Source organism: Temnothorax nylanderi, unplaced genomic scaffold (assembly GCF_030848795.1).
Source record: "Temnothorax nylanderi isolate EJ_2023f unplaced genomic scaffold, tnyl_v1.0 TNYL_tig0309_pilon, whole genome shotgun sequence".
NCBI classification, from domain to species: Eukaryota; Metazoa; Arthropoda; class Insecta; order Hymenoptera; family Formicidae; genus Temnothorax; species Temnothorax nylanderi.
This window is the reverse complement of record NW_027249371.1, coordinates 131186-146551: the sequence shown is the minus strand read 5'-3', so window position 1 is coordinate 146551 and position 15366 is coordinate 131186. Positions and strand designations below refer to the sequence as shown.

The 15366-nt window shown below is 37.7% G+C and overlaps 5 protein-coding genes and 1 long non-coding RNA gene across 8 annotated transcripts; 3 read left to right on the top strand and 3 right to left on the bottom strand.

Annotated features, from left to right (window-relative positions):
* Positions 1 to 83: 83 nt before the first annotated feature.
* Positions 84 to 1892, top strand: Mrpl49 (mitochondrial ribosomal protein L49). Its single transcript, XM_071719747.1, has 3 exons — positions 84 to 470; positions 1235 to 1421; positions 1541 to 1892. The coding sequence occupies exons 1-3, from the start codon at positions 84 to 86 to the stop codon at positions 1813 to 1815; spliced, it is 849 nt and encodes a 282-aa protein (XP_071575848.1). The 3' UTR covers positions 1816 to 1892.
* A 622-nt stretch (positions 1893 to 2514) lies between these two features.
* Positions 2515 to 6211, bottom strand: Eef1gamma (elongation factor 1-gamma). Its single transcript, XM_071719743.1, has 8 exons — positions 6062 to 6211; positions 5785 to 5934; positions 5116 to 5179; positions 4865 to 5007; positions 4234 to 4536; positions 3797 to 4132; positions 3555 to 3707; positions 2515 to 3097 (listed from the first exon to the last, which is right to left on the bottom strand). The coding sequence occupies exons 1-8, from the start codon at positions 6071 to 6073 to the stop codon at positions 2942 to 2944; spliced, it is 1317 nt and encodes a 438-aa protein (XP_071575844.1). The 5' UTR covers positions 6074 to 6211; the 3' UTR covers positions 2515 to 2941.
* Positions 6212 to 7432: 1221 nt separating this feature from the next.
* Rpn12 (regulatory particle non-ATPase 12) lies at positions 7433 to 8726 on the top strand. The gene is made up of 3 exons (XM_071719793.1): positions 7433 to 7576; positions 7847 to 7919; positions 8027 to 8726. The coding sequence occupies exons 1-3, from the start codon at positions 7469 to 7471 to the stop codon at positions 8644 to 8646; spliced, it is 801 nt and encodes a 266-aa protein (XP_071575894.1). The 5' UTR covers positions 7433 to 7468; the 3' UTR covers positions 8647 to 8726.
* LOC139781013 (uncharacterized) lies at positions 8654 to 9554 on the bottom strand. The gene is made up of 2 exons (XR_011720393.1): positions 9416 to 9554; positions 8654 to 9324 (listed from the first exon to the last, which is right to left on the bottom strand). It is a non-coding gene; the product is annotated as an uncharacterized lncRNA (long non-coding RNA).
* Positions 9318 to 11999, top strand: Gmppb (GDP-mannose pyrophosphorylase B). Its single transcript, XM_071719792.1, has 6 exons — positions 9318 to 9780; positions 10122 to 10287; positions 10430 to 10823; positions 10967 to 11128; positions 11226 to 11457; positions 11546 to 11999. Exons 2-6 carry the CDS (start codon positions 10135 to 10137, stop codon positions 11712 to 11714), a joined length of 1110 nt encoding a protein of 369 aa, XP_071575893.1. The 5' UTR covers positions 9318 to 9780; positions 10122 to 10134; the 3' UTR covers positions 11715 to 11999.
* On the bottom strand, positions 11772 to 15148 carry Sse (extra spindle pole bodies like 1, separase). Of its 3 annotated transcripts, none has more exons than XM_071719787.1 (10): positions 14603 to 15148; positions 14448 to 14521; positions 14120 to 14336; positions 13746 to 14035; positions 13534 to 13670; positions 13240 to 13456; positions 12822 to 13129; positions 12574 to 12741; positions 12237 to 12382; positions 11772 to 12143 (listed from the first exon to the last, which is right to left on the bottom strand). In XM_071719787.1, the coding sequence occupies exons 1-10, from the start codon at positions 14688 to 14690 to the stop codon at positions 12001 to 12003; spliced, it is 1788 nt and encodes a 595-aa protein (XP_071575888.1). In that variant the 5' UTR covers positions 14691 to 15148; the 3' UTR covers positions 11772 to 12000. The 3 variants fall into 3 exon arrangements, with proteins under 3 accessions (XP_071575888.1, XP_071575889.1, XP_071575887.1); XM_071719788.1 differs by having other exon boundaries at positions 14867 to 15148; XM_071719786.1 differs by having other exon boundaries at positions 14448 to 15148.
* Between the last annotated feature and the right edge of the window lie 218 nt (positions 15149 to 15366).

Here is a 15366-nt window from a genome sequence, read left to right as displayed (position 1 = left end):
GTCGTCGTCGTCGTCGTCGACGACGGCGGCGGCGGCAGCAGCGGTGGCCACGGGCTGACGGGCTGACGGGCCTCACGGGCCTGATGCCCGAGCGAGAAAAACGATTAACGAATAGCGGCGCGAGTTTGCACGCGGTTGCCCGCGATACGAGACTCGCGCTCCAGACTCGGCACTCGGCGGACGGCGACTCGGCCGCGCTGACGAAAGAGAGCACGAAAGGGAGGACGCGCCCGTCGTCTCGTACGTCGTACGCGTACGCCCGTACCCGTACGGTGCGCATCAATGGCGGCCACCGACACCGCGACGGCGACAGTCGACCGACCGACCGACCCTTATTTACCAAAGTCCCCAAAATGGCCGCCCTTCGGATTCTCGCACGCGGTAACCTCGCGGCGGTCCCGGGATTCCCGGGGCCTGTGCAGCCCCTGTATCGCGCCGCGACGCCGCGAGTCGCGTTCCTGGGGCCTCAGGTACGTGCCAGATTTCTCGAAATGAGTTCGCACCGTGACTTTCTACCACGCGTTAACCTCGGCGTACCTAATTACCTTGGGATTTGGGACGACATCGTCATCAAAGGGTCTTTCTTTCTCTGTCTCGCTCTCTCTTTCTCTCCCCATCACTCCCCATTCTCGCCAAATAGTCATGGGCGTATTTGTTATTGTTATTGTCGACTCGTTAACCATCCCCGCGCAATGTTGATCGATCGCCGTTAAGCGCGCGTGATCAACCGCGGGACTCGCGGGAGTCGACAGTCGGGACACTCGGGACCCTCTCGGGACGAGACGACGGCTCAACCCGGCCGCGATGAAAGGTTTGGTGACTTGGACATCGTCATCAATTCGATTAATATCTGTGAAAATATCCGTCTCGCGAGTCAACTTTTACTAACAAGTATCACTGTCTACAAATGTAGAGTTCTTTGACAGTTCGTGTAATGAAAAATCCAAGATTTATTGCAATTATGTGTGTGAGTTGTAAATAATATCAGTGAATCTTGAAACAATCATGGCCATGTATACATATATCATCGTTTTATCATGTGTATGAGAAATATAATTTTTACAAGTCTATCATAAACATGCAAAGATTTTCACGTTTTTTACCTAAATAGCGATAAATTGTATCAACTTGCCTAAGTTAATATAAATATTGACATTATCAATGTAATATATCTATATATATATATATATATATATATATATGAAGCTTCTTACAAATCACTTTTGTCTTTCAGATTCAACAGAGATGGGGTAGTTATAAATCGTCTTCCAAATATACAACACCTGAAGATTATACAGATTACGAGATAACAAAAGATCCAACCGAGTGGAAATATGTAGAGCGTGTCCTCAGATACAAAATTATACCTAAACCAGCTACTGGAGATATCAAATTCTCATCCGGCTATAAACCAGCGTCTGGTAAACGACAAATATCAAATACATTTTATTCGTACATCGCATCTTTTGCATAAAAAATGCATGTACTTGGGTAGCACCTTGGAGTAACGTATTTTCTTTTTTTTTTCTTTGTTTAACAGCCTTGCCCACGGATTATTCCTATTTTGTAGAACGTACAAAAAATTACATGCAGCCTGTGTATTTGACTAGAAATCTCAGAGGAGCTAAAAAAGTTACAGAAATTACTAAAATTCAAGGAGATATATGGGCATTGGAACGCGATATGAAGCGATACCTAGAGGAACGCATGAGAAAAAAACTTGCTAGTCAGATACACGAATTTGCAGGTATAATTAAATTTAAAGGTGACTGCGTTAGTCGTGTTAAAGAATGGATGGACATGAAAGGCTTCTAAGAATAAGTAGAAATATTTTCAATTAATTTGTATATTGTAAATATACAATAAACCATGAATCTTTGTTACGAAACAAACTTTGTTGCTGTATATTTCATTTCGTCTCGCAAAATTATCCTAGTACCTCGTAAAATAACTCGCAACTTTTGTTTAAATAAAAAATTATTCAATATTCTTCGTTTGTTTAATTAATATACAAATATTTTTATCAGTTGAGAAGATAGAACGTGTCGTTTTAGGACTTTAACAATATCCAATTTATTTCTGTGAAAATACATGTTTATATCGATATCAAAAAAATTATCCATATAGCTTTTTAAAACGTTAAGCATGTATGAAGTACATACATATGTTACATATATAACAATTCTTAAACAACTCAGAATGGAAAATATACATGGAATAACCCAAGTATTGTATCATCTCTCGTGAAAATACCAAATCAAATGGTCATTGACTGCAACAAAATTATTTCTTTATAATAAAATTATTACATAAATTTTTTCATAAATTTAACAGAGCGCAAAATATCAATTTGCTCTACTTGTACATGCATATGTCATATCTTTTCTAGAATCGGAGATTCACTCAATTTAAGAATTCACAGCTCGTATTGACTGATCGAGAATAATGATTCGAGATGTATATGAAAAATAATAAAATCGTGAATATGAAAATAATACAATTTTCTGCATAATATAAATTCTAAATATTTATCTTTATTACATTTATATTATATATAAATACACACGTATGATACGCGCGCGCGTGTGTATATGTTTGTTGTGTGCGTGCGTGTGAGAAAAAGTGTATGTGAGTGAGTGAGTGTATATATCATACGTATGTGTATTCACATACACGATAAAATCTCTTTTTGAAAACTAAAAATATATATTATAAAGCGATAAAGCAATGTAGATGGACTATGTATACAAAAGATTTCATATTAAGTAAAGATTGAGGGAAAGGAATATGTATTTAGGCGAAAGAGATCCTGGGTGCTGATTTTTATCCTCTTAAATGCAGGATTTTTAAGGGCATATGCAAACTTTTTATCATTTCTTTAGATTTATTTCATTCGAATAGGGTTTTTATTTTTATTTTATCTTCTTATTTGATTCAAGGTTTACTTGAAAACTTTTCCTTGATTGAATTTGCGTCCCTCTTTGTCTGTGCCAGTCCAACTAAAATATTGCTTGACCAACTCCTTTGTTTCTTCTTTAGATGGATCAAGTTTTGTCCAACTGTAAGATTCGTAATCCACTTGCCAATCTGGACTCAGCTAAAAAAAAAGAAATGTATATTTACTTTTTATTCACAAATATTCTTTACACACACACACACACACACACGAAGAGTACAAGGGAAAACTACTTCTTGTCAAAATTGATCTAATCATGCTATCTTGTAGCATTTTTAAAGAACTTTCATAATCCTTATCTGTTTTGATAAAAAACAGTTGCAATTCATTGGAACTAAAGCCGAGATGGACCGTGCTGGGGAAAAAACGTTCATAATCTACGCACTTGTGAGGAAGAACTATCAGATTCCAATATACAATGTAAACACTATGCGTTCTTACATTCAGTACTTTTTTCAATAACTTGCTAAAGATATCTGATGTCTTAAAACTTAAAATTGCGTTTTTCTCGGAATTACTCCGAATGGATATTGATTGTTTTTCTCCTATACCCTTCATATATGTATATTCATTCAAACTATGCTTGCACAAAACGTACCGTAAAAACAAGATCTTGTCCCCGCCAGACCCAAATGCCACTGATCGTATTGTCGTTATCTTTCCCGAATATACAGGCACTGGCAAATGCACCTTTTCTCAACGAATCTAACCGCTGGTACATACCACTGATTAAATTGCAGGACATGAAAACCTATACAACCACAAGAGGAACATATGTTAATTAAGTATACAATACTTTTCAATTCTTCAAATATTTCTCAAACAAGTACCTAAGCATACCTTAGTTAGTTCATTATTGTACTTGTATTCGCTGAGCCAAATACTATAATTTTCCGAGTCAAACTTCTGCCAGAAATAAGGAATCGATTTAGATTCATCTTCATTGGAGTAAAATCGTTTAAAATCATCAAGGTCAAACGAGCTTTTAGGCATCGAAGCAAACGGATTCGTCTTTTTCGGCTCGGCAGCTAAAGCCTCTTCCGTTGCGTCGGCTTCGTCTTCTGCTGCTGGGGTTTTCTCTGCTACAACTTTAGATTCTTTCTTCGACTCCTTGGGTTCTTTTGGCTCCTTTGCTTCCTTCTTGGACTCTTTCTCCTTTTTTTCTTTTTTCGAACTCTGTATAAGGTAATTTACGATGTATTATATATAATCTTTACTGTAACACACACGCACACGGACACACGCGCGCGCGCGCATTAATATAGTTTATTAATAACCTTTCCCTGAGTTTCTGCAAATTTCTTAGCATCATATTCAATAGTCTTATCCGCCAGTTTAAAGGCACCAATTACAGCAATGGATTCAGGTTGATAGATGACCGTTTGAAACCATCGATTTACATTCTGATAAGGCTTACGCAGCTCCGGTTCAAGAATATATTGATACAAATGCAGCAATGTCATAGCTACACAGATATCCGCCAGAGTCAATCGTTCTCCCACTAAGTAAGTCCGTGTAAGCAAATGAGAGTTCAAAGCAGTGAGTGCTTTATTTATGTCCTCCTTAGCATGCTCCACAGTCTAAAAGGAATCATATAAATTTGATCAACCAATGTTATATTAGCGTTTTACATTAAAATTTTATTGTGTGTGTGTGTGTGTGTGTGTGTGTGTACACGCGTGAGCATAATTGATATAATTGTACAAAGACAAATGTATATGCGGTATTGTAAAAGCACATGCCATGTATATAAGCATGTAAATATAATACGCATATAAGTTTAATCTACCTCTCTGAGTTACAAAAACTGGCTATATAATTATGCCAATTTTGCCTTTGAAGGAGGATACATGTATGCAAGATCAAATCAATGATGTGACTAATACAGAAAAAATTTTTCAACAATACCTGTTTATGATATGGCATTATTCCAAGTAAAGGAAATACCCAAGCGCAGCTGGCAGGAAGAATTTCAGAATCAGCAAAGCCTAGCCATTGGATAACCAACGAGCGTTCAATATCAGTTTTTCCTCTTAATTGTTCATTAGCCACTATAAATATGGCATATGTTTTATAAATAAATAACAGAAGAAAATAAAAATATATATATATATATATATATATAAATTCTTTTTTTTCTTTTTTTAGAGAAATCTCACCATAATAAGCAATTGCATTGCTTTCCGTGATATATGTTCCATCACATGTTTCAAACGCTGGGACCTTAAAAATTATACATATGTTGAAATGTTTTCTATCATTACAATATTATAATTTGTACAGCTAGCGCAACTGAGAAAGGTGCTTGTATTCCACGTTACTAATAAATTTAACAATTTATAAACACTTGTATATAAAAACTTTCTCTCTTTTTCTCTCTTTTCTCTGCACCCTTCTCTGCTGCTCTTCTATTCTTTTTCCTTTACTTTTTCTTATTCACTTCCAATATAAAAAATTAATCATTGCATTATTTTACTTGGTCTATTATGCAAAATTGAATAAAAGATATTCCTATGTGTAAAAATATTAGCATCAATATTTATTCTAACCATACCATATGAAGAGTTATATTTTTATATAGAATCCTCTAAATATGAAAATCATGAAAACAGTTGGAACGTAAAAAAAGAACATTATCTGGATAGTATTTTGCAATAATTTGTTATAAATCAAAAGTACGAGTAATAAAGTATTTTATAGCTTCTCGTCATATGTGACAAGAGGAACAGCATGTCAACTACACGTACTGCACACAAAATAAAATGAAATGAACAGATTCATGAGAAAGTCGCGAGCGAATGTAATCGTTCGCGAATGATTCTATTTACCTTTCCCAACGGAAACTTCTTCAGAAACGCTTCGCTCTTGTTAGTCTCGCCGAAAACGAAGTCTTGGGCAACTTTGATCTGGGTGCCGGAGAACTGAGCCGCTATCAGAGCCTTATAGGCTCGGAAATTTTCCGGGTACGTGTAGAGAATCTGGAAAAAATTCACAGTGCAACGGATAAGGCATTATGTAGGCTTCGTTTTCCGACAATTTAGCGCCGGCGTTGGCGCGCCACGACGCGGATGCTGACCGGTGAAAAACCGCGTGAAAGCTACTTACTCCGGACGCCATTGTATCAAGTCACGAGAAGAGGAAGTACACAAGGAAGTAGAAGGCCGGTAAAGATCGCCCTACTTGAACAAACGCGCATCGCGAAGTACGTCACAAATGCGAGTAATACACACACTTGCCGCTGGTTGCGCCCTCGCGCCTGAAGTTAGGCACTTTCAGACCGAACGCCTCATATGTGCATCTAGATATTCATATCTCGTGATTCTTCAATGATGGCCGATGGGCGCGTTCTGATGTATGTATTACACACGCGGTCATTAAGGCTGAGTTTCCACTGAGCGCGTCACGCGTCGCGTCGTCTGTCGTTAACCAATCTAAACATTCCGTCACAAGTAATGTAATAAAATGGGATGTTTTGATTGGTTGCGACGAATGACGCGACGCGTGACGCGCTCAGTGGAAACTCAGCCTAAGGGGCAATTTCACCAACCACGGTTAGCTTAACCGACGGTTAAAGTTAGCAGGATTGACCAATAGAAATGAATCCACCCTGCTTTCTATTGGTCAATCCTGCTAACTTTAACCGTCGGTTAAGCTCACCGACGTTGATGAAATTGGCCCTAAGGCCTGTGCCTGTGTCCACGATGCTAGAACTTGGTCCAATTAGTTCTCGGACCGAGGAAAAGTTATGCTGCGTTCCCACTATACGCGTCGCGCGTCGCGTCATCCGTCACGACCAATCAACACATCGTATTTTATTACATTATTTGTGACGGGATGTTCAGATTGGTTAACGACACATGACGCGACGCGCGACGCGTATAGTAGGAACGCAGCATTACTGAAACTTGGATCGTGGACAGTGGACACACACTGAACTTGGATGCAAAATTGATGTGAATTGATGTGTCCACGATCCAAGTAGTTCTAGCATCGTGGACACAGGTCTTTAGAAAGAGAGACGAAGAGTGAGTGAGTTTCCGAAACGCATCCAATTTTCGGTGTCCAGGCATTAAGGTGCGATTTCACGATGACGCTCGACGCTGGATTCGAGCGTCAAATCTGGTCACGTGATTAGATTCAGAGGGACGCGAAATATAACCTAACCACTGGATTGGCTGAAATCTATCACGTGACCAGATTTGACGCTCGAATCCAGCGTCGAGCGTCATCGTGAAATCGCACCTTTAATGACCGCGTGTGTATGTATGTACATTATAATTATACATATCTACACATACATATATCTTGTAACGAGGTGAAAATTACAAAAGTGAGGAAACACACTAGAGTATCTACAATTTTATTTGTCGAAATCTAGTAAATGTGTCCATTTTTATAATTTTCACTAAAACCCTTGAGCTTTTCCCGTCATATCTGACAATGAGATCATATATCTCGATCTCGACAGTCTCGACACATCTCGATGTATCGTGTTTCGTGGTGAGATTAAAGATGGCAGCCCTCGAGGATGTTGTTGCCTCATATCAGAATTTAAAACGCGAATGGACAAGAACACCGTGCAATTTGAAGAAATGTGGCGAATTGCTCAACCAATTGAAGGTAATTTACATTACATACTTGATTCGTAGTATCGAGCGAGATAATTGTTGATAAGCAATCTTATACCTCATAACCTCATCGCTCTTGTGGATTGTCGAAATGGATTGTCATCATTTGCCGTCGACTTTGTTTTCGAATTTTAATCATCATTCTTCTTGACGTTTCAGCTTTTAGATATGTAGCATTTTGTTTGATAGTATAGTATAGATAGTATATAATATATAATATAATATAATATCGAGACAATTTGGTGATAATTTTCATGCACAGATCGGTCTCACTCACCTGATGTTCCTCCCGACGTCAAATAGCACGGCCAGTCAAAATGAATTATTAATCGCAAGTACGTTAATCGCTAGTAAGCTAAGTAGTTGAGTGAGAACGATAATATGTCACATAAGTGAAATATAATTGAAATGAAACTTTTTATATATCTCGTTTGAACTGCAGGAGACATATTGGAAATCGGAGCGCAATGGAGCATCGCCACTGAGGATATACCTTCCTTCGAGAGATACATGGCGCAATTAAAGTGTTACTATTTCGATTATAAATCCGGTTTAATGGAGTCGGCTTACAAATATCAGCTTCTCGGTCTGAATCTCTTGTTTTTGCTGTCGCAAAATCGCGTCGCGGAATTTCACACGGAACTGGAACTCCTGCCGTCCGATCAGATACAGTCAAACGTTTATATAAGGCATCCTCTAAGCTTGGAGCAGTATTTGATGGAGGGTTCGTACAACAAGATTTTCCTGGCCAAGGGTAACGTGCCCGCCGCATCCTACAATTTCTTCATAGACATTTTATTAAATACCGTTCGCGACGAGATTGGCGCGTGCATGGAAAGCGCATACGACAAAATTTCCATTCAGGATGCCGCAAGGATGCTCAATTTAACCACGGAGAAAGACATAAAAGCGTTTGCCACCAAAAAGAACTGGAATCTGTCCAAGGACGGCTATTTTTATTTTACCACGACTAGCGAGAAAAAATCCGAGGAGCCTATCCCGAGTTCTGAATTGGCAACACTCGCGATAGACTATGCCCGAGAGCTGGAAATGATTGTGTAACGTGCTCTTTATCTTTATGCAACTCTTTGTATTTTATTTGTCTAAATAAATACAGTTTCACTCTTGTGCAATGTATACAATGAAGCCTTTTACATTACACACAACATACCAAATCATGTAAATTTGTTTAATATAAAATTTCCTATCAGATTACATACCGCGCCTAGCTATCTCAGCAAGTTGCAGTTTGCAGTGTTTGCACGCGTATCGAGCGATATATTCGAGAGTCGAGACTCGTGTCGCATCAGTCGCATGCTCGTTTAATATTCGTGTGCTAGTCGCGTTATACTTATAGGTTAGGGTTAGGCTTTAGATATACTGATAGACAGTTCAAGTGTCTAACGTCATATGTGAAAAGACAAGTGTCTCTGGATATATGTCGTTATAAATAATTCGCATTCGAATACCCAACCGATGACACTAAGCACAGTAAGCACATATACATTATTGCAAGATCGTTGTCATCAGCGGCAGGTATTGTCGGTATTATTGACGCGCGGTATCAGTACGGAGCACGGAGTATGGATACGCGGTACGGACTGCCAAAGTAGCCACGTATGACGTATGGCGTCCACTGGCTCACTGGCCGTCCAGCCCGTCCAGGTCCAGGGTGACCAGGGTCCAGTGATTGCAGTGATACTGATGGCACTGATGGCACTGATACCTGATACCGCTGGGCTGCTGACAAATTAGTTTAATTAGTTATCCGCGACACAGAAATTCGCGAGACAACAAGTGAATGAGGTCACGTAAAGAAAAGATACGCTACAGATTTATGTTTGTGATACAGCTTTTTACATTCACTCGCATCGCATCGCATCGCATCGCATCGATAATGTAATCTCGCGAGAAAGAAATGTTCTTATCGTAAACACGGAATACGGATATGTTCGGGTGAACACGTAGCCACGTAGCCACGTAGCACTTGCCTCTATCGGCCTCTAGCGCATCTTACGTGGCAAGCGTGGCAACAATTGTCTTGTCGCCGAGATACCATACCTTGGCCTATATCAAAGTGTCTTCATTAACAAGACCACAAGACGGTAGACGGTAGTTAACATAAGTAGTAACATTGCGTGTTTCAGCAACAAAGAGGGCAATAAGCAATATAAATAATACCGCGGCGTAATGCAGGTAATTATTATATTAATTACTAAATAAATGATGTAATGTAGGTATTGGGATGGAAATAACAAAATAAGAGTAAATAAATTTACTTATTGTAGTGAAATAAAATGCGCAAGAGTAATATCGAGTAAAATATAATTTTACATTTTGCAAATTTAGAATGGAGGTCGTTAATTTCTTCCGTCATAAATTGTGATTTAATAATTAATAATAGATGATGATTTGATAATAGATGTATCATAACAAAATTTATTATAATGTGTAGACCGTGCAAATTGATTATACAACTTTTGCAAATAGAGAATACCTTTGTTTTTATTATATTGTAATATATAACGTTTTTGCAGAATATTCGTAGGAATGCATGAAAAAAGAAAGAAATTACAAACCATGCGTGCTTTAATACTTGTGGGTGGTTATGGCACCAGATTGCGACCTCTTACTTTAAGTCGGCCTAAGCCACTTGTCGAGTTTGCAAATAAACCGATGCTTCTACATCAGATTGAAGCACTGGTATGTATAAATATTAAGTTAAATACTCTGAATATTGACTTACCAAGTCCATAGTACCAAGTATGGTATAATGTCGTAAAAGTATGATTTTCCTTATCCATTTCCAAGGTATACACTTCTCTTCTTAAACTTCTTTTGTTAGGTACAGACAAATGTAAGTGAAGTTATATTGGCCGTTTCCTACCGGGCGCGGCAGATGGAAGAAGAGTTGGTTCACGAGGCAAAGAAATTGGGAGTACGACTTATCTTTTCTCATGAACCGGAACCATTGGGTACCGCTGGGCCACTTGCGCTCGCGCGTGAATATTTATCTGCCAGTGATGATCCATTTTTTGTTTTAAACTCTGATATCATTTGCGACTTTCCTTTTAAACAGCTCCTCGAATTCCATGAGAATCATGGTAAAGAGGGAACTATAGTTGTCACTAAAGTAGAGGAGCCGTCAAAGTATGGTGTCGTTGTATATGGAGAAGATGGAAAGATTGAGAGCTTTATTGAAAAGCCACAAGAGTTTATATCTAATAAAATTAACGCAGGTATGGTAGTGAAAAGATTGAAACTTGGTTAGAAAAACGTTTACGAATTGTCTTACACAACACACGCGGTGGCCACGGTGCACGTGCGCCCATACACACGTACATAATATATATCTTCTCCTTGTCTTTTTTGTAAAATATAGGTATGTACATCCTTAATCCGAGCGTATTAAACAGAATAGAATTGAAACCTACGAGTATCGAAAAGGAAGTCTTTCCAAGCATGGCTCAGGATGGAGAGTTATACGCCATGGAATTGCCAGGCTTCTGGATGGACGTGGGACAACCTAAAGATTTTCTCACAGGCAAATACTTGCGCGTATTAGAATTTTTTCTCAAACGGCAATGTTATGTACGAGTTATTTGTTCCATCATATACTTAGTGTCCATAACTTTATTCAGGAATGTCTATGTATCTTGCCTCATTGAGGCAAAAGCATCCCGAACAGCTTTATTCCGGGCCTGGTATAGTGGGCAATGTCTTGATAGATCCAACGGCTACAATTGGCAAGGATTGTAGAATCGGACCCAACGTCACGATTGGTCCTGGCGCCACTTTGGCTGACGGATGTTGTATTAAACGAAGCACTATTCTTAAAGCAGCTGTGATAAAAGAGCATGCTTGGCTAGATGGGCAAGTATTAGTTTTATCGTAAATATATGTGTGAAGCCTCATAGAATACATAATATTCGTGTCAAGATAATTAAAAATATGTTAACAGTTGTATCGTTGGCTGGAGAAGCGTTGTAGGACGATGGGTGCGAATGGAAGGTACAACTGTATTAGGAGAAGACGTTATCGTGAAGGATGAATTATATATTAATGGCGGACAGGTTTTGCCGCACAAGAGCATTTCCACTTCTGTACCAGAACCGCAGATTATTATGTGAACAAAGACCGTAATCTGAGCTTGAGTCGGCTTGAAGGCAGCGATCAATCGAAACAACGATTTTTTAATTCACTTTTATTATTTTTATATAAAAAATGCGTCTCCGAGATATCTTCGCATTATAAAATATTAAAATTAAAATGTAACTTTGCTCCACAAGTGAAATTACTGTAATCTTGTCTTTCGGCAAACGGTTGCTTTATACACATACACGACTTAGAAACTTAAATTACCTATCTCTTACATCAGTGTTGCAAAAATATATAATCAATGATATCAGCGAGGATTTAAACTATTTTTATTGGCAAACCTCGCACTACTATCGCAGCTGCCGTCATATAATGCGAGCAACTATTCTTAGACTTTGCCACTGCCCTTAACATTTCTGGCTCCATTTTTGTTTTATCCTTTGCTCCGTTCTTCGTAAATTCTGAAAAATTTAGTTACAAAGTTATCGAGAGAGCATATGATATTGAGGAAGCAAACGCATGATTTATATTTTCAATCAAATACTAATACTAACTTAGAGTACCAGAACTCCAACTATCCATGTCTACCTCAGCCCATGATTTCTCCGAGGACGAAGGAATCCAATTACTCATGAAATTTGTTGTCATTTTATCGATATCTGCATCCGTTACTTCCCACAGCATACCCAAGAGGCAAGGACTGAATTGTAAATTAACATATATATATTTTATATATGTATATATGTATCTACGTATGTTTGTATGCATTTATGTGTACAGATTGGGGAGAGAAAAAGGAGCGTTTGGCATGCGATTTCTCTTGTAGAGATTTAAATGGAAAGAAATTCTTATACATGACACAAACATAACAGTTCAATACATTCTTTTTACCTGCACCCTATTAAATATTGATTTGAAACGCCGTAAGGTGGATATCTTCCACCTATTACAAGTAGTTTCACGCTGCTACATCCAAATAATAAAACGGTAGACTTCACTCTCATCCTTTCAATATCTTCTCCAGATAAATATTCTATGCCGTTTCCATGACCAGTATACCTGTATAAAAGAGAAAAAGAGAAGCAAAGTACAATCTCTGACAAAGATTAAGGACTGTTAATAGAGAAATAATATCTCACATTAAAATGTCACGATTTATTAACGCTTCAGACATTTCTTCACTAGGTTGCGCATTATAACAGCTTTTCCACTGCGGTAACCAAAAGTCCAGAAAAAGCTTCATACGTTTTTCCATTTTATCAAGATCACCGGAAGGATTAACTACGCAAATTCCCATGTCTTCCCTAGCTTTAATTATTTTACAACCATCCACTATAGTATCTTCGTGTTCTTTAAATAATGCATATGCTACATGTAGAGATGGGAAACGGGTAGTAGGATGGTTCTTAATAATTTCCATAGCTTCAAACGCTATGTAATCCATGTGCTTAAGAAAAAATTAAGAACAAAAAAAAAACAATTATATACTTTATATACAAAACAAACTTGGATAAATTCGTACTTTCGCATAATTTATGTCTCATATTGTATGTTTACCTCGTCAATAATTAGAACCAACGTTTGCCGCTTTGTATTCTCTAGTTTTTTTATGTATGGTAACTTCCCATAAATAGATAAAATGATGTTGTTTGCAAGTTTTTCATGTTCGGGAAGTAGAAACTTGATCGCACGCGCTATTTCCTCACGCGTGAGAAAACCTGCACCTATGGATACCTTCTTCAACAGCCACTTACATCTTTTTGATATCTCGTTGCTAAAAGAGTAAAACAATGAAATTTAATATTTCAACAACACAATGAGTACAACGAAATTTCGATAAGTATTACTTACGGAGATTTGAAATCTGATATTAATTTGTCAATCATTTGATGAATCTCATCTACCATTTCCAAGTTCTCAATAGGGTCGGCCATAAATAATACTCTCCATTCTCTCAACCATACATTCTCCAATCCATTTATAGCTATCTGTAATTAATCAGTTAAAAATGTTCCTTATGCGAAATGTATGTTAGCCTAATTTCAAGTCCCCAGTTCCTTTACCTTCATTTTATTGTTTTGATCTGCACGCATCATCCAATATTGCTTATGATTTGTATAAGTGGTCTTTAGCGCGGATGTGTAATCATCCAATAGTTTCTGAATCTCTTTGCAGATATCGTAGGACACTTGCGTCACGGGTCTTGGTACAGTTATACACAATGGTTCTATGTCAGACATACCCGTAGGAAGTATCGTAATATGTACAGCATGCATTACGCTAGATGTACGCTTTTTGTATCTTAATATAGTTGGAGATTCATACTGGGCAGTAACCTGAATCATGTACCATTCTGCGAACAAAATTAGAAAAACTTGATAACGTTGTAAGGTACAAAAAGGTAAATACAATAAAAGACAAAGGTGGTATTGCCTACCTTTCGGTAAGTTTAACAGTTTCGTTTTTAACGCTTCACTATTGTCCGTAAATTTTGTCTCGAACTTTACATGTGTTGGTCTCAGCCCATATATTTGAGGTTCATTCCACACAGACTCGCGCAATTGAGTCTTTTGATATCTGTGCAAAATGTGTTGTCGAAGTATCACTGCGTGAGCTTCAACCAAATGATGAATAGCTGTGATCTCGTTGCCAATCTGAAAAATTATTGCATATATCTCTTAACAGTTATCACAATATACCAAGTATACGTGCGTGTCTTGTAGAATAATTTCCTTTATCTACACAATTTAAAGATTCAACTATACCTCTAAATTACACAGAGCCAGCATCTTATTTAAACTAGCATATTCAACACTTGCTATATAGTTGCATCGTGTATCTGCGAAAAATTTGTCTGCATTACTCTTGATTTTCTCCAACTTTTCTTTCTCGATTTTCTTTCTTGATTCTTTCGACTCACTCGAGTCTTTTGTCTTATTCTCAAAATCGTCTTTGTTAGGATGACACTCGTGTAGGATTCGTATAATTTTGTCAGCAATATGAGACATGGTTAATTTACTTAATTTACTTCCGTATGTATATATATATATACAGCTTTATTAACAATAACACTTAATAATAAATTTATTACTGTCATTCGGACGTGTAAAGAAAAAGCTGCAGTATCTTCACAATAAACGAAGATCTATATCATGCAAATCACTTGATTATTATTTTTTTCTACCTATTTTCTTGAAACAATACAATTGCAAAGTACTCGTTTTACGATCACTTTTGCCATTCTTCTTCAACGACACTAAACAGTTTCATACTTGTTACTATATTGAGTTCTGTGTTACATACACACAATTTTGTAATTTGTAATGATATTAAACATTTATATTATATTATATTATATTATATTAAGCAATTATTACAATAACTAAGTAAGTAGCTTTAATTAAGTAAGAGATTTTTGTATAACTTTGCAAATTGCAAATTCCAATTTTGAGTTAAATCAGCAGTTACATACGTCAGAACCATAGACATAAGAATATATAGACGGAGCACGGAGCATTCAGCATAAGCTCAGCGGGGAATGGGGATGGGGGAGACAGATGAAGATGACAGATTCGCAGCCGCAGCGCACAAGAGGGGCATAACATAACTACACCAGCTACACCAGCATTATCAGCATCTACTGATTCTGCCCTGCCCCATCGTTTGAAACATTTAGGCCTTCGT